The 19,112-nt window shown below is 38.3% G+C and overlaps 1 protein-coding gene and 1 long non-coding RNA gene across 3 annotated transcripts; one reads left to right on the top strand and one right to left on the bottom strand.

Annotated features, from left to right (window-relative positions):
* The first annotated feature begins 3 nt into the window (after window positions 1–3).
* LOC117678807 (uncharacterized) lies at window positions 4–5,395 on the top strand. 2 transcript variants are annotated; one of them, XR_009620455.1, is made up of 3 exons: window positions 4–64; window positions 852–922; window positions 5,194–5,395. It is a non-coding gene; the product is annotated as an uncharacterized LOC117678807 (long non-coding RNA). The 2 variants fall into 2 exon arrangements; XR_004595131.2 differs by lacking the exon at window positions 5,194–5,395 and adding an exon at window positions 1,141–1,523.
* Window positions 5,396–5,694: 299 nt separating this feature from the next.
* On the bottom strand, window positions 5,695–17,487 carry LOC117678806 (amine oxidase [copper-containing] 3-like). The gene is made up of 4 exons (XM_034440300.3): window positions 15,918–17,487; window positions 12,988–13,276; window positions 11,297–11,426; window positions 5,695–7,464 (listed from the first exon to the last, which is right to left on the bottom strand). Exons 1-4 carry the CDS (start codon window positions 17,485–17,487, stop codon window positions 7,180–7,182), a joined length of 2,274 nt encoding a protein of 757 aa, XP_034296191.1. The 3' UTR covers window positions 5,695–7,179.
* Window positions 17,488–19,112: the final 1,625 nt, after the last annotated feature.

Here is a 19,112-nt window from a genome sequence, read left to right as displayed (position 1 = left end):
GACAGTTGAATTTCAAACATCTTCAAGCTTCCAACACTGAGAAACACTGTCATTAACATGAGAGGTGTTTGGGTCATAAATTTCTAGCTTGCTTTTTATTCAGATCCCTAAAAGTTGCTAGGGTTCTACATAGATAGTACTTTTTCAGTAATCCCTGCTAACGAGAAGTGCTATCTTTAAGAAATGATCAGAGAATTTCTCCTTTCCCTTGACAATGCAAGGGAAGTTTTTTCCAGCACAGGAAAAATAATTGCTTTTATACTGTCAAATTAATTTATAACTATTTATAATTAATTTGACAGTATAATTTATACTGTAATTTATACTATATAATTTATACTGTCAAATTAATAGCAGGAACAACTGGCAATGATCCTTCTTCTTTTATACATAGCATACATACATTTTAGACATAACATCAAAAATCTACCCAATTCATCGACTCATAGAATGAAAGCTTTAGATGGGAATTTGGAGATCATCAAGTCCAATCTTAGTGCAGGAATCCACTATCAAAGCATCCCTAGCTGAAGGCCATTCAGACACAGATTTAAAATCTTCCATGAAGAGAAGAGAACCCTAACCAGTGGTGGGATTCAAGTAATTTAACAACTGGTTCTCTGCCCTAAGATTTCTTCCAACAACCAGTTTGCCAAACTGCTCAGAAAGTTAACAACCGGTTCTCCCGAAGTGGTGCGGATTCAGTGGTGCTGAATCCCACCACTGACCCTAATCCTAATCCATCTCTCAAGGAGCTCCTTACACCCTTCAAAATATCTGTCAGAAAATAGTCCTGTTTTCCAATCCAAATCTGCATCTTTGTAGTGCCATTTTCTTTGTCTTATTTTTAGGAACAACACTGAACAAGTTTGCCCCATCATCTTATCGGTTCAAGGTTGACTCAGCCTTCTATCTTTCCAAGGTCAGTAAAATGATTGTTGGGGAAAATATGCTGACTCTGTAAACCGCTTAGAGAGGGCTGTAAGGCATTGTAAGTCTAAGTGCTAATGCTAGTGCCATTGTCTTTTCATTCTCAATGTTTCTTACCATTCCTCATTGTTTCTTTCTTTTCTTTCCTTTCATTTTGAGGCTTCTTATCATCTTGACCTTCTTGGTTGCTTTCCTGAACTCATGCTCTAGTTTACCTATGTTTTTCCTAAAATGTGGTGCCCAGAAGGGGATGCAGTATTCCAGAAGCAATCTGACCAATACAGAATGAAGAGGAGCAATGACTTTTCTTGATGTTTACTTTATTGTTTATGTTATGCTGTTGATGCACCTCAGAATTATATTTGTTTTTTTAAATGTATCAAGTCCTAGCTTATGTTCAGTTTATGATCCAAAAGACCACTAGATCTTGTATTACTGCCCAGTGTGCTTGTCCCTGTATCTCCACCCTATTTGCATTCGATTTTTCCTACTTGGATGAAGAATATTTGTCCTCGTTAAAGTTTATTTGACTGGCTTCTGTCCATTGCTTACTCTACATATCACAATTGATTAAAGTATTGATTAAAATATTATAGCATTGGTATTAGAAGTTTTTGGGACACAAGCTATCATTTATAAGATATCAACCATTTAGAGTTAAGACCACGGGTGGCCTTCAAAAATTTTAGCAAGGGGTTCTCAGCCTGGTTGCTGGGTGGGCATGTCCATGGTGGGCATGGCCTAGTTGGCCTCCTGCACCATGGGGAGGGTTTTCCCTCCCCGGGCTCCAGAGTCTTTCCTCGAGCCTCCAGGAGGACGAAAACAGCCTCCCCAGGCTCTGGAGGCCTTCTGGAGGCTGGTCTTCCTGAATTTCCAGTAGGCCCATATTTTGCCCTCCCCAAGCCTCCGTGCACGCCCTGCACTTACCTGCATCCAAAATGGGCCACATGGGGAGGGGAGGAATGGGGCCAGTCAGGAGTGGGATTTGGGGGTTCTCTGAACTGCACAGAATCTTAGCTAGAGGTTCTCCCAAATCCCTGCGAACCCCCAGCAGCCCACCCCTGGTTAAGACCTTCTAGTCTTGTTCTTTTTGAAAAACCAGGAAGGGCATAGTAGGATCATACAGATAATGTATGAAATTAACATTTGAGTTAAGATGCTCATCTTTATCTCTTCATAATACCATCTGTGACTTGTCAATTATATATGTAAATGAAACATCACCTGCCCCAAATCTGTAATCCTGGAGTTGTTTCATTTTTTAAAAAATCATAAGAAATAAACTTCCTTATTTATCACTCCAGATTAGAGCCCATTTAATTAAAATTCATGATGATGATTAATGTGATTCAGTACATGTAATTTACTGGGAGGGGAAAGAATGCATTCCAGAAATGTGGTAGTGCAAGAATACAGCTCTATTATCAGACTGAAGGGCAATTTGCTAAATATATTAAATTGCTACCAGCAGAGGACAGTAAAAGACCTGATCATATTAGTAAAATATATGTGTGCTTTTATTATTTTAAATGTTTTTTAGTCAACATGTTAAATTGGAAAGCTGAAGTCCTTGGAAAGAAAATTAGAATATTTTTTTTAAAAAATGGCACATATACAGAGAGCAAGAGAGAATTAGAGCTTTATATGTTGATTATGCACCATCAACCCTGATGTCCTTCTGGATCAGCTTAGTGGGGCAAGAGCAGAGGGCACTGTTTTTCAGTGGTTCCCCTTCTTTCTGCAGGGCTGATTTTAACTGGTTTGGTTAGCATCATTTTATATGAATGCCTCAAGGCTCAGCACTCTCCCCACTCTTCTTTAATATTTGCAGGAAACTGCTGAGTGAAAATGTTTATCAGCACAGGATGAAATGTCATCAGTATGCAGATGATACTCAACAATAATTTCATTTGGGAAACTAATTACCCTAGACTATGGGTGTCAAAGTCGATCGTGTCACAGGCCAGATCGTGACGTATCACAGCGTTTTTTGTCTTGGCGGAGCTGGGGTGGGTGTGACCTGCACATGACATATCCAGCCCGCGGGCTGCCAGTTTGACACACCTGCTAGACCAAGCCAAGTACAAAACCACTATCTCTGTCATCCTTTTTTTCAAATTCCAAAATTTAAATAATCATACACAACACATGCACATTATTATATGTTATTTCCCTTCATTTTAACAAGACCTCAGTAAGCAATGCTAGCCAGCTAAACCCAACCTTCTGCTCTTTGAAAACAGTATTAATTCCTCACTCACTAAATTAATCAGAACTTTTTTTAATCTTTGTTATTTTGCTATTTTCCTCGAAATTTGCATAATAAGGTTTCATTCTGATTTAATTGTAATATAGATTTATGCAGATTTACTAATTTCTGCCCATTTAGAATGTGCAAGAGATATGGACATGTTTATACCGTAAATACAAGATTCTTAATTAGGCTTGAGCAGAATTTCATAGTGTGACAGCCTGAGAATTATAAAGATACCAAAATGTTTGTTTTTAAAAATCAACTAGGATTACCTGTGGGACCTGATATGAAGTCTGATGATTGATTTATCTTGACACTCGTGAAATAATACATTATAAAATGTATTTCAATCTTATCTGACTTTTTTTTTCTAAAATGACAATTTGGTTTTCAGTAAAACAGTAACAAAAATATCTGCCGAACTGACATGTATCCATTAAAACAATAATGACTACTGCTGCTTGGAGAAATAGCAAATTACAAATTTACATATAAGCCAGCTGCTGCTGTGCCTCTTCCTCCAGTAAGATACCTGTCTTTCGCTTTATTTCCCCAAACTGCTGAGGTTTTGTCAATGAATCTGTATTTGGAGTGGCAGAAGGATTAGCTCATAGTCCTGCCAGGCAATCTATAAAGAATCACATCATTTCAGCTAATAAGCTCAGCTCATTAGAAATTAAATGTCACTGTAAATTGCTTACTTTGGGGGCAATATATTTCAGTAGCTTAGTTATACCTAACATAGGTTCAGGATATGGCTGGATATTAAGGCTGGAAATTATAGGGCTTAATTTCTAGGAGAAGTGTTATGATGATAACCAGCAAATGAGGAGGCCTACCAGCAATGGTGTTAATAGAAATTCTTTTGAAAGCCTGTTCTTGAAGATACGAATTTGATTGTGAAGATATGAATTTAAAGTACTGTGGCTCTATCAAGATAACTTTATAATGAGTTCACCATTTATCAATCTTTTGTATGCTGGAATTTCAGATGGTTTGAACTCCAATAGCTTAACTTAATAAGAATTATGGAAATTAGTCCAGCTCTAGGTTGGTCAAGTTATGCATGCTAACAGTGTTAAAAGCAAACGTATTTTATTTATGACCTTACGTGATACAGAAATGTAAATAAACTTATTTATCACTTAAAAGTAATGCTTCATATTCAACTGTAAAGATTAAAGGCAGGGATATAATGTAATAGAGCCAAAAGCAAACTGTTTATTTTTCTTAGGAACAAAAATGATTCATAATTGCAATGGATGAGGTTGGATAATGGCCAAGGAAGAGAATGTGACTATTTGTTGCTGAAATTGTCAGTCAGTCATTTTGGATTATGCCTCTTTTAGATGTAAAGGAGCAGAAGAGCCAAGTGGTGTGCAATGTGTGGCAATAAATGAGAGAGGGGGGGAGGGAGGGAGGGAGGGAGGGAGAGAGAGAGAGAGAACACACTTGCACATTTGCTCTGTGTAAGATCCCCTCAACTGGACAAGAATCTCTTTCTTTCTTTTTCTTTTTCTTTTTTTTAGCTTTTTTACATGTTCACCAAGTTGTTCCTTCATGTTATTCACATTTTCAAGAAACATCTGACTTTGTACATTTAGTAGAATCTGGTGTAATATACCAACAATATATCATTTTATACAAATTGTCTTTAAAATCATAACATAATGTAAATTTCAATCCTTTTAGCCACATATTTTTCCATTGATCTATCTGGTATATTATAACCAACATGCTTAGCCACTTTAATCATATATCCTTCAACTTCTTCTTCCTCTGTTTCAAATTTCAACAACAGTTTATACATTTTGGCAATTACATGTTCATCACTAAGTCCACAATTATATTTTAAATTCTGTCTTTTGCCATTAATGTTTCTAGTTTCATTAGCAGATCTTCCAAAACTGACACCAGGTAATCTGCAAATGCCCTTAATTTATAATTTTCCTTTTTTAAAAATCTTAATTGCCTTGACTTTCTCATCTCGTCTTATATTTTTTTTCCAGCACTTCAAGGACTCAGTTGAATAAGAGTGGAGACAGAAGGCATCCTTGTCCCTTTTTGAATTTCACAAACTTTTATTGGTTCTCCCTTAACAATTTTTTGTTTTTTCTGTGAAGTATAAATTGATATTATCCATTTAATAAAATGGGCTCCAAGATTCATATGTTCCAGAACTCAAAATAATAAAATCCAATTCAAGTCAAAGGTCTTCTCGGCATTTAAGAATATCAAGGCTGCTTGTTATAATATCAAGACAAGAATCTAGTCAACTAACTGTCAACACTACTTTCGCACTAAAAAACAGTTAATAGAATTCAAGAGGGTTTGGGTTTAGACCACTTGTGGGAACGTTAGCATCTCCAGGCTAATTACTCTCTTGTCTCCATCCCCAGACTCTGCCTGTGTTTTCCACTACAAAATTGTTCCAAATACTTCCAAATATTCAAAACATTCAAAACATTTCTAATGTTTTCTCATAATTGTCTTTTAGGTAAAAAGTCACATTGATAGAAACAAATAGAATTCTTTATTGACCAAGTGCGATTGGACACACAAGGAATTTGTCTTTGGTGCATATGATGCATATGTCTCTGCATAGGGAGAAGTTCACAATGTAGCAAGGAAAAATAATAAACTGTCTATAAAATGAACTTTATGCAGATGTATCATGAGAAGAGTTTGCACATCTGTGTGGACGGACATGCCTACAATGTGATCCAAAATTCAGCTTAGAAGGAACATCACTCATAGAAAAGGTAAAGCAAAGAAGGAACCAGGTTTATGCTGTGGTGAAAAAAATGCTGTAACTCTTCTCTTTCAATGTTGTACTTCAGCTTTTGCATCATGGGCAGTCCCAGATAATCTCAAGAGAACAACCGAGCATCTGCATATGGCAAGTTTATATTTGAGTTATAAAGTAGTCTTGATATTATATTAATTATGACAAAATCAGCACCTGATTGATCTCTGAAGCTAAACAAGATTGGCCTTGATTAATACAATAAGAGGAAACAGATTAGGGATTCCTGGATGGTAGACTAGACTAGGAAGTTATAAAGAAGAAAAGGACATTCCAAGTGGCAATGGGAAATCTCTTTCATTGCACATGTTAAGAAAATTGCAGGGATCCAGTTGCCAGAAGTCTGATTTGACTTAAATATATATTTTTCTTTTTTCTGACAGTTCTAGTTCAGAGGTGGGTTTCAGCAGTTCTGACCAGTTCTGGAGAACTGATAGCATAAATTTTGAGTAGTTCAGAGAACCAGTAAATACCACCTCTGACTGGCCCCGCCCCATCTATTCTCTGCCTCCCGAGTCCCAGCTGATCGGGAGGAAATGGTGATTTTGCAGTAACCTTCCCCTGGAGTGGGGAGGGAATGGAGATGTTACAGTATCCTTCTCCTGGAGTGCTGTGGGAATGGAGATTTTACAGTATCCTTTTTTTTTTTTTTGATTTATATGCCGCCCTTCTCCAGAGACTCAGGGCAGCTTACAATGCATTAAGCAATAGCCTTCATACTTTTGTATATTTATACAAAGTCAGCTTATTGCCCCCACAAACTGGGTCCTCATTTCACCTACCTTAGAAAGGATGGAAGGCTGAGTCAACCTTCCCCTGCCATGCCCACCAAGTCTTACTACTGAACTGGTAGTAAAAAATTTTGAAACATACCAGTGTTCTAGTTCTCAACACTTTGGAAAGTAATAGTACTTAGCAATAGCACTTAGACTTATATACTGCTTCACAGAGCTTTACAGCTCTCTCTAAGTGGTTTACAGAGTCAACATATTGTTATATATTCATAAATATATTTTTATAGAATTGTATTCAGAAAAATTCAAACAGACACAAGTACAATATGAGATTCAAGTTTCCAAGATACTATAAGATACCCTGCAGGATTAGAAGCTGCTTGTCTTATATATGTCACAGTGGTTTCCAATCCACGTTTCCTGCATCCAATCCATCTGTCAAAAACTAAAAGATATTAGAGAGTTGTTAGGTTTTCAAAGCCCTCATAAGTGAAAGAGGGGAAAATGGGCACACATGAAGCGGTTTTTGACAGACATGCAAGTTGGTTGGTCTCGCAGGAAGTGGGATCCTGCAGGTTGTTGAAGTAAACACTGTCTGGAGAATACATGGAAGGGTCATCATCAAAATAATTGTATGGTTTCAAGAAGAAACCAATCACATTCCCAACAGTTGCAGTATTGGGCACATCCTCAGAATGTGGAATATGTAGAAAGCCAGCATTGATCCAGGCAACCAGATCCTGTGAAAGAAAAATATTTTTTTTAAAAAGTCCTATTAAATGCTGAGCTAACAGAGGAAGGAAGAACTGACTCAATAAGACTCAGTGTTTGCTGAAAGATGAATCAGTATGATCTGATCAAATGGAACAATGTGATAGCACAATGTCTTACACATTGGCAACAAAAATCAGAACACCAAATACAAACTGGGTGGATACGACCTTGTAGACAACCCTCACTCTGTCAAGGATCTAGGAGTACTCATTTCAAAAGATCTAAGTCCCAGAGCTCACTGTAACAGCATTGCCAAAAAGGCATTAAGAGTTGTTAACCTAAGTTTGTGAAGCTTCTTGTCTGGTAACATTGTTCTGCATACAAAGGGCATACAAAACCTTTGCCAGACCAATTCTCGAATACAGCTCATCTGCCTGGAATTCACACTGTATAATGGACATTACATTACTGTATAATACAATTGAGCGAGTCCAGAGGTATTTCATGAGAAGAGTACTCCATTCCTCTGCTTGCAAAAGAATACATTATGCCACCAGGCTTGAAATTTTGGACCTGGACAACCTAGAATTATGCCGCCTACGGTCTGACCTAAGTTTAGTACACAAAATTGTCTGCTACAACGTACTACATGTCAATGATTACTTCAGCTTCAACCGCAATAATACACGAGCAAACAATAGATACAAACTCAAAGTAAACCGCTCCAAACTCGATTGTAGAAAATACAATTTCAGCAACAGAGTGGTCAATGCCTGGAACTCACTACCTGACTCTGTTGTTATATCCTCAAACCCCCAAAACTTTAACCTTAAACTGTCTACCATGGAGCACACCCCATTCCTAAGAGGGGGCGTGCCAGTGGTGGGTTGCTCTCGCGTTCGGACCGGTTCGCAAGAACCAGTAGTAAAACCGGTGGGAGGCTCTGTCCACCGACCCAGACATAATCATAGGTGATCTGCGCATGCGCAGAAGAGCACGTGCACAAGCGTAGCGAGCGAGCACGCGCGGGCATGATGCGAACCGGTAGTAAAGGTAAGTAGAACCCACTCATGGGGCATGCATAAGTGCACCAGCGCGCCTACCATCCCTGTCCTACTGTTCCCATTTATTTGTACTTATTTATTATGTATATACTTATATCTGTTTATACTTATATGTTTATATGTTATGTTTATACTCATACTTGTATTCTCATACATGTTTGACAAGCTAAATAAATAAATAATAAATAAATACACAATTTTCTTCTCAGAGGTAGGATGTTGTGATCATTGCAAATCTGAGGAGACTATTCCTTTTTTCATCCATGAAAGGAATGATACTAAAAAGCAATTTTGTTTAATGACAAATATGAATCCAGCTCATGATAACTTTAAAATAAATAATAAATAAAATAATAATAATTTTAGTATGGTTTCAAGTGCATACAGACAGGAAGGCTATGCTGGAAAATCAGAAGCAGTCAATTTTTCTCTGAGCAAATTTCCCAAAGATCATTACTCTCTTCCTGTCAGGATTATTTCTCAGAATGGAGTGGGACAAAGAAAAAATAGATTATTTTTACAAATTGGTAGTGAGAAACATTTTTAGTACCATTTGCCACTGATTTTTCACTGAAAATGCCCTCTTTGCATTTGTGTTTAGAATATCAAGAAACTGTTTTAAAATGTTCTCTCATAATGCATTTCTTTGCCCAATCTCTCATCAGAGATAACCTAACATTTCTAATTAATTGCCTTTTAAAACAGCAGCAAAACATTTTTTTTTCAAATTAAAGTTCAAAAATTCATCTGGGCTCTGTTTGTTTGTCATGTATGCCTTCCCATCTCACTTATAATGACTATACTCTGTTGGGGGAATAGGAGGCATATTATTATTATCCAGCATAATTATTCTCCAGCATAAAAAGAATTAATTACAGGGTGTCTTTATAAGCAAGGAGTAAATATAACTACATAACTTAAAAGAAGGCAATTTTTAAAACTTGTGAGCCACCTCTTTTTCTAAACTAAACCATTGTATTATATATATTTTTTAGAAAAAAAAATGAAAACTATTTTTTTTTAAATGTCTTGTTTATTTCTGATAGAGACTAAATTATTTTTTCAGTGCTTATGGCTTATATATGATCTCTTCAAATGGCAGTGTGCTAATGGCATTTTTTCTAAACTCATTGTTTTATTTGTTTGCATTTTATTGTAAACAGCTTTGAAAAAGTTTGAGGGGTAGCTCACAAAATGGTAAAAGGTAAAGTTTTCCTTTTCCAGTCATGTCCAACTCTAGGGCACAATGTGCTCATGTCTGTTTCTTGGCTGAGGGAGCCAGCATTGTCTGAAGATATTTTTCATGGTCATGTGACCAGCATGGTTATATGCCACAGGCGCATGGAATGCTGGCACTTTCCCACTGAAGTGGTACCTATTAATCTACTCGCATTTGCATGCTTTCAAACTGCTAGGTGAGCAGGAGCTGGGGCAAGCTCACTCCATTGCACCACTTTGGTCTCAAACTTGGACTGTCAGCTTTCCAGCTGACAAGCTCAGCATCTTTATTTGCTGAGTCATCACGTCTTACAATAGCTCATACAAATGCTTCATTAAATAAAAAGACCCATTGTAATGATATGTGGGAAGGCCTTGGAAGATAAATCAAAGAGATGCTGCCTAGGGAATGGTCAAATAAGAGACAGCACAGTCTGCAGATGGATAGTGGGCATGTCATGCCCCCGTCGGAGCCTGAATCTGTGGAAGAAGATGAGCTGGAGCCAATGGAGATCAAAGGGGTGGTTTCGTTGGCTTCGGAGGAATGTGAGGAGAAGCAGGCCAAGTCAGGCCAGGGCCTTTCAGGATTGGGACGGCTTGTAGGCAGGGAAGAACAGGGGCAGGATGACCAAGAGAGGCTAAAAAGTGAACATGAGAGACAGAGCTCAGGCAATGAGCAAGGACCACCCCCTCCTGATTCTTGAGCACGGAGAGTGAAAAGAAGGTGGGAACAGCACAGGCTGACCTGACAACTTGGGAGGAGGGTGCCCCGCCCTTCTTCACAAGGCACATGTGGTGACTGAGACTTAAGGAGACACTGTGGGGAGGGGCATTTGTCAAATACTGAATTCATGGTGTGTTGTGTGCCATTGCTGATGTTTGAAGTTTCCTGGAGTTCTTCCTTTCTTGCTTGCTTTCTGGATTAATTGCCTTGCTCCTTTGCTTCCTAGACTCCTCAACTTGCCCTGATGGATTTCTTGCTTTGCAGCCATTGTGCTCATAGCATTGTGCTGGACTACTTGCAGCCAGAGGCTGCTGGAGGTGTTTGTGTTGATCACTTTGCTCTGGGACTTGCCAGAAACGTGAGGGCATTTGGGGGAAAGTTGGAGCAATAAAGGAGGGCTTTGAACTATCAGCTGACTGTGTTGCCTCTGTGCCATGCCCCTGGTCATCACAGGGCAGGGCAAGAAGCTCAGGATGGACCTTCTCTTGTTTGGCATTGGAGAAAGTAGGTGGGTAAGCTTCCTCTGCTTATAAGCGATGCTGTTAGGGTAGGGAAATAGTGAGATTTCAGTTGCAAAATCTAGTTGTAAGCTGGCCACAAGGGACACTTTTATTCCCTAAGCAACATCTCTTTGCTGCTTAGCAAGGTCTTTCCCACAAAGCATTACAACCATTGATAGCATTTGCCCACATCCTGAGTGATTTTTGGTTCTTTTTCCAGCCTGACTTCTGCTCATCTGGATATATTGGGGTTCCATTTTTAATTGCTCTGCCCTGTGACAGTGAAAAACCAATAAAACTGAAGAGTGGGAAAACACAGTTTTCCTCGCTATGTTAGATCTTCATGACTCACCTCATTGACAATGGTCTCATTGTTTATGAAGTCAGAAAAGGCAACAGGAGGATCCCACGGATCCAGTTGGCTGTAGACACTGTTACTGGTTGGCTCCTTCTCCTTCCGCTTTGTAACAGCTAACTTGTACCTGAAAAGCAAAGCAACAGTGACATTGTGGTAAATTGGACTTATCGTTTATTTTCTTTTAAAAGTACATGAGTTACTCTTTCATATGTGACCATGGAAAGCAGTATGGAAAGAAAGGATAAAATTCTTGTAAGAGAAAGTTGAAGCCTCTAACTGAAGGAATACAGTACAGATAAGCCTTGACTTACAACCATTTGTTCAGTGACTTTTTGTAGTTATACCACCACTGGGGGAAAAAGTGAGCCATGACTGGTTTTCATACTTAACAACTATTGTAGCATCCACTGTGATCAAAATTCAAACGCTTGACAACTGGCATATATTTATGACAGTTGCAGTGTCTCAGAGTCATGTGATCACAATTTGTAACCTTCCCAGCTAGCTTCTGACAAGCAAAGTCAATGGGGGAAGCCAAATTTGCTGAATGAGCAAACGATTTACTTAACAACTGTCTGGCAAGAAAGGTCATACGGGGCAAAACTCATTTAACAACTGTCTTGCCTAGCAACTGAATCGGGGTGAAATCCAGCAGGTTCTGACAGGTTCTGGAGAACTGATAGCAGAAATTTTAAGTAGTCCAGAGAACCAGCAAATACCGCCTCTGGCTGGCCACAGAGTGGGGTAGGAATGGAGATTTTGCAGTTTCCCTCCCCTGCGACACCCACCAAGCCATGCCCAAGCCACACCATGCCATGCCCACCAAGCCATACCCACAGAACAAGTAATAAAAAAAAATTGGATTTCATAACTGAACTGAATAACTCACTTAGCAACAGAAATTTTGGACTCAGTTGTGGTCATTAGTACCCTGGTCCGTGAATTTCTGGACCCTCACAGTCATCTGATTGCAATCTGGACTCTTAGTTACCAGCTCACATTTACAACAGTTGCGGCATCCTGCAGTCAAATGATCACCATTTGCAACCTACCTTGCTGGCTTCCTCCAAGCAGAGTCAATTGAGAAGCTGATAGGGAAGATCATGAGTCACTGAGGTAAGTCTCCCCCACCAGACAGCAGCCTTCCCAATCCCATTACACTCACATAGCTTCAGTCACCTGCACACATTTGTGCACCTTTCTATCCCTGGAAGCAGCCACTTACCTACCTACCAGCCAGTTTGTGAGTCACATGAAACTTGCAACTTCTTACTGACCATCGGGGACTCAAGACTTTCTGCTGGCTTCCCCACTTTCTTTGGTTGCTGGCAGACAGCAGGAAATTGCCAGGAGGTCCTTGCTTAATAGCCTGCTCCTTGCTAGACAGTGGCAAGAGAGACTGCTAGGATTGCCATTGCTAAACAATGTGATAACATGATATCATACTTTACAATCTCATCGTTTAGCGTTGTTAACTGATCACCATTGTTAACTGAGGTCAACCTGTATTTCTTTACATGTTCCAGAGCTACATTTCTTGGAGAAGAATAAGTCATTACCCAGACATTCTTAGCACTACCAAGAGTTTCAGTAGAACCCAGAAGAATCCAGAAGGCACTTTATACTACTACAAGTGAATAGTCATCAGCCTGAGAAATTTTGACTGGTAGAAATTGACGACATACCTGCCCCAACTGAAGCCTGGCTCCAATGGATCAGATTCTGATAGATGGTCTCCAGAAAAGCTGACTATCTGAATTCGGTAGCCTTTTTCATGGCCCCACTTATTGTTGCTGTTATTGGCAGCAAAATAAATGTAGTTGGGCATGGCATCATGGAGGCGGAATGCGGCTTGGTTCTCAGTATTGAAAACTTTCCTCACCTTCTTCATTCGATAGATCTTATGTTCTGGGCTCCAAGGGGCCTGCAGTGTCTCAAAAGCCATGTCATTGCCAACGAGCATATTGCCCACACCTTAGAAGAAAAACAAATACATTCATTAGTTTTTGGTTAGCAGTATAGATCAGATTTCTATTGCTGCATTTGTCTGCAGAGTGACACAGAAATGGAGCTATTATATGTGTGGTGTGTGTATCGAACTATCCTAAAAATACGAGTTCCAGGTATAGCTATAAAAGAAGAAACAGACATTGCGATCTCCAGAACTTAAAATATATTATCCACTTAGCTTTCGTTAGCCTCTGCTAACATCGTCAGAGTGTAAAAACTACCATTGAAGAGATATTCGGCTTTATGCATCATTGATCATTTGGATGGGATGGGCCTATCACGTGCACAATGGCCAAATTGATCAATGATGCATAAAGCCGAATATCTCTTCAATGGTAGTTTTTTACACTCTGGCAATGTTAGCAGAGACTAACAAAAGCTAAGTGGATAATATATTTTAAGTTCCGGAGATCGCAATGTCTGTTTCTTCTTTTATAGCTACATCTGGAACTTGTATTTTTAGGATAGTAGATGCTAATTAAAAGCAGAATAGACATTAAATAGCAAGTTTTCAAAATAACATAAAGACAAACGTTTAATAATGTTGAAGATAATGGTTTGGTATTATTTAATTACCATTGTATTTCAGACATCGTAGGAAGGAGAGCCATGTTCATCTATGGTTAATCTTCTCCAGTTTTGACAGTATTACAGGGGGAAAATATTGAACATGTACAATAGCACAATGGGATTAGCATCCCTTATCCACCCTCATTCATTCTAAACTATTTTACATACTACCCCACTTTTCTTTCACAATCTGGCATTTTCAATGAACAAGTTACTTTGGAAACAAAAATAAGATATTTTTGGGAGATGGTTTTTGCTGAGTTTCTTTAAAATATTATTCCTCAAGATGAAAATGAATGAACTAATAAAAGAGGTAATTGACTGAGTAGAGTTACTTTGGCCTCAAAGTGTAGGGGGTTCTAGAGGAGAATCCAAATTAAAGAACTGAAGATAATTCAGAAGCCAATAATGCATTTTCACTTCACTTTTTCTTCAAGAAATACTACTAGTCCTGTTTTTATTACCCCACAGATGTAACTGCTAACATGTTAGATGAAATAAAATTCAAAGATCTCTAGAATGTTTCAAGCAGTAGGGAGAAGGGAATAGGATGAAATTGAAAGAAATGTAAAGTTCTGCTAGGTAGGACAATTGTATGGTACATGGGTAGAACAGAGAGGAATGGACTTGGCACTAGTACATGCCAAAGAGATCTGGGTATCTTTGACAACAAGTTAGCCCTGAGCCAACATTATGATGCGGATATTAAAAATCCAACTGCTATCTTGGGATGTATTAACAGGAGCATAGGCTCCATTAACATAAGAAATAATTGTTTACCTATTTTATCCTGGTCAGACACCACCAGTTTGGGGCCCAATAGTACAAAAAAAAAGAGAGAATAATAATCTGGAATCTATATCAGAGGGTGGTTACTAAGGTACTAAAAGATCTGGAAACTAAACCTTATGAGGAATTATTAAAATATCTGGGTTTATTTAGTCTACAGAAAAGACAACTAATGGAAGATATGTATCTAAATACTTAAAAAGTAGTCACACGAAAGAGGCAACAGACCTCATATCTATTGCCCCAGAGTTTAGAATCAGAATTAGTGGGTTAACATTACAAGGAAGGAAGTTTGGGCTAACATCAGAAAAAAATTCCTGTCTATTAAAAGAAAACATTTATTAGTTTTCTGGAAAGATAAATGCAGAATGTTTACAGAGGAAAAACTGGCTGTTTCTTGCAGCTCCACAATAAAGAAGCAGATTTCTGTGGCACAGATGCATATGAAAAGAAATATAAATGTTGTTCCCACTTCCAGGTAGTTCTTCAAGTAAACCATCCAAGAAGTGAGAGGATAATATCTCTTTGGAGTAAGGACCTAAAACGGGCTCGGTTTTTAATAAATGTCAGTCAGAACATACATTCTTCTTTCATCACTTATGGACAGTAGAAGCAACTGCTCTGGATTCCACACAATGTTTAATACTTAAATTGCCATCCAGGCAGATACTTTTTATTCAAGCAAATAAAGTTAAGAAATTAAAACTTAATCCCTAGAGAGGTAGAAAAACATGTGGAACAGTCTGTCTCACTAACTCTTCAAATCCTTGGAGCCTTGGTAGTACAGTGGTTTAAAGTACCCTGTTATTAACACAGCTGCCTGCAATTACTGCAGGTTCGAATCTTACCAGGCTCAAGGTTGACTCAGCCTTCCATCCTTTCTAAGGTAGGTTAAATGAGGACCCAGTTTGTGGGGGCAATAAGCTGACTTTGTATAAATATACAAAAGTATGAAGGCTATTGCTTAACGCATTGTAAGCCGCCCTGAGTCTCCGGAGAAGGGCGGCATATAAATCAAATTTATAAAAAAAATAAATAATAAAAAAAAAATCTTAAAAAGTTTTGGTTAGATACAGAAAATGTTAGCAATTCAAACTGAAGCATGAGACTTTTGTCACGTAATCAAAACTGCATCCACCTCAAAAAAGGGATGCAAACATTTCCAAAAAAACACTGTACAATAAGTTATGTCAGGCTTAGAAATCACTGGCATTTTTAAAATATCACAAATGAAGCTGCCACTCACCACCAATGTCCATATCCACTTTGAAATTGATATTGTGGGTGTGAATTGATCCCGATACCCATTCTTCAACTCTGTTGCCAAAGTCTGTGGCATCCTCAAAGAAAAAAGCAGTTTGAATGTATCCGGTGGCAAGAACATGGACACCAACAGCTCCATTTTGATGAAAAGCAAAGTCCCAGATATAGTTATAGTTACCGAGTGCAGATATGAATCTGATAACCAGACATGAGTCAGACAACCCTCCATAAAATGGAGACTGGATGCTTTCAAAATGACGTCTCAGAGGCAACTCAGAATTCTGTTCAAAGATGCACATGGCCTTTTTATGGGTCTGATGGAATGAACTAGCATGAAAAGTGTGCACATCCAGGTAAGTAGCTAGGTAGGGGCAATCCACCCCCTGTGTGAGTGTGAACATTCTAGATCCAAATCCAAAGACCATGTCCATGGATCTGACTGACATCATTGTAGGACTATTGGAGCCATAGATAATACTTGCATCTTGTAAACTTAACTCATAGACTATTCTCTCTCCTCTAAATCTGACGTCAAAGATACGTGGTCCTCTGTTGTTATCAATTCCAAAAGCCAAACTCCAAGACATGAAAGTAACATGGTTATCCTGAATTCTATAGCGTGGTCCATGAGGTTCATAATGCAAAGGGCTCGGTCCTTGTGGTGGCACCCTCTGCTTCAGTGATGAATATCCCCCATCACGAGCAGCTGGTTTAACTTTGTTTACTTTAACCTTTCCCATATTGAATTGCTTTTCGAGATCTTTCATGCCCTCAAAATATTGTCCATTATAAAATGCTTTTATCACATTCCACTGAGAATAATCCAGGCTGCTAAAATTCACTTGGACCTCAAATCCAACTGGATGTAAATAGCTGCCAGGAACAAGCTGTAAGTGATTTAGCCAGATTTTACGATCTCCTGATTTTAGGCCTGTTGGAAATGCAAAAGTGTACATGAAAAGTTTTGCTGGATAATTAAGGACTTTTCTCATGAAATTTGGAGCCTTTAGATATTCCTTCAGCAGCAACGTTTTATATAGTTCAATCACATCCCTCAACAAAGGAAACCTTTGGTAATAAGGCAACATCTTTCCATACTTCTGCAATGTAACATCTTGATGATACGTTGGCTTTGGAAGAGGACCTACTACAAATTCAGTGACATTTGGAACTGGCTGATTTCCAAAATGAACCACAACCAGAGCTTCCCGTGCAGGCTTGACCCCTTGATAATCTAGGAATTGTAGCACCGCTGCTTTGGGAGGGAGCTGCAAAGTGATGGAATAGATACAGTTGTCTGATGGCTTGGCTTTTGACGCACCTACCATTCGCACTCCCAGGTTGGATTGTAAATACTTTTTTACTTGCATCATCTCTTCTGGAGTTAAATCTCGAAATACCTGGCTGGCAGCATCCTGACCTCCTTCCCCTTGCCCTTGGGAAGAACTCTGACAACCCATATATTTTTCTCCTCTATTTCGGAAAGCCAAAACTAAGATGACAATGATGGTGATGCATATTGCTATGATAGAAGAAATCACTTTCCAGTTCATTTTCTCAAATCTACAGACAGAAACATAAAGAAAAGAGTTTGTTAAATCCTAAATAATATGTTTTTAGTCCTGGACACACATGTTAAAAAGACTTTTTGAGCATGTAAGTTTCAAAAGTACAAATTCAAATGCAGTTACAAAACATTCCAGGAATTGTGCAAAAATAGCAATGATGTGCTCACATTTTCAATAAACTTACCATCTAGTCAAGATACTCCTTTTTTCATTAGTTAAAACCAGGAAGGCAGAAGAAGGCAATGGCAGGAGGCTCCTAAAACGACTAGATGTTGAGCTCAATTCAAATGAGATTTTACCTTTTTTAAAAAGCTGGTGTGCAAACTCTTACAATGCACTCAGTAATCTGCTGCTAGTATCAGGAAATTGTACATTGTTTAAAAGGGAGGAGACCTTTATGCAAATTGTATTGAAACAACAATCTTCTATTTTAAATGCAATTCAGAGTGCTCTCAGGCCAGTCTTTAATCTTTTTTTAAGTTGTCAGCATTCAACATAATTTATTTCTCCCAACTGAAGTATGGTTGGGTAGATGCTATATTCTTGATACAACAGCTAAATTTATGTTCCTTCCTCTAAGTATTTAAATAATAACACAAGTTCCAGAATGAGACTCACACTTGTCCCTTACCTTTTTTTTTTTTTTTAAATGAACTTGACTTTTAAGGGCTGCTGTTTTGTTGGTATTTAATCTTTGAAATTATTTCTAATGGTGGAATACAGACAGCTTACAAAACCAACTGGAAAAAATACTTTATTGGTTATGTAGTAAGAAAATAATGCACATTGTTGATGAATTTTTAAAAAAGAAAAAGACCTAAATAAAAAATAAATCCATATAATATGTATTTATGTCAATGCAGGATCCATATAAAGCAGTGATGAACTCCAATTTTTTTTACTGTGGGCGTGGCTTGGTGGGCGTGGTGTGGCTTGGTGGACCTGGTTTGGGGGGCGTGGCAGGGGAAGGATACTGCAAAATCTCCATTCCCACCCCACTTCAGGGGAAGGATACTGCAAAACCCCCATTCCCTCCCCATTCCTGGGGGAAGGATATTACAAAATCTTCATTCCCACCCCACTCTGGGGCCAGCCTGAGGTGGTATTTGCCAGTTCTCCAAACTACTCAAAATTTCTGCTACCCGTTCTCCAAACTGCTCAAAATTTCCACTACCAGTTTTCCAGAATCTGTCAGAACCTACTGGATTTCACCTCTGATATAAAGTCTATATCAACACAGGATTAATTGAGTCCTTAATTTATCATTAAATCTAAACCATTCAGAAACATAAGGCATTATCTAACTACAGTCATAAATAATGCATTCTACTAACAGTACAAATTATACCATGAGTGAAAATATAAGCTCTAAAAATGAAATGTTGAGTGTGGCACAATTCCATGTATGAGATTGCAATCCAAAAATGATTTCAATTTTGAATTAAATTCAGATTTAATTCAATTTTTATTGAATTAAATTGAATTGAACTGAAATCGATATTCAATTTTTATTTAGAACTTATTTTAGATGGCATGACATACTCCCACAATTCATTTAGTTATTTTTACAAAGAAGGAATTAAAGGTCTTTTCTCATATAAGGCATATAC

This window comes from Pantherophis guttatus, chromosome 6 (genome assembly GCF_059756535.1).
Source record: "Pantherophis guttatus breed Tessera chromosome 6, ASM5975653v1, whole genome shotgun sequence".
Lineage (NCBI taxonomy): Eukaryota > Metazoa > Chordata > Lepidosauria > Squamata > Colubridae > Pantherophis > Pantherophis guttatus.
This window is presented reverse-complemented; position numbering and strand designations above follow the sequence as displayed.

Excerpts from the sequence above, each read along its gene's own strand:
- LOC117678806 (XM_034440300.3), bottom strand. The coding sequence starts at position 17,487 with ATGAACTGGAAAGTGATTTCTTCTATCATAGCAATATGCATCACCATC. Across the intron at positions 13,277-15,917 it reads AGTGGATATGGACATTGGTG|GTGTGGGCAATATGCTCGTT; the intron begins GTGAGTGGCAGC and ends TTTTCTTCTAAG. Across the intron at positions 11,427-12,987 it reads CCAGGCTTCAGTTGGGGCAG|GTACAAGTTAGCTGTTACAA; the intron begins GTATGTCGTCAA and ends TTTGCTTTTCAG.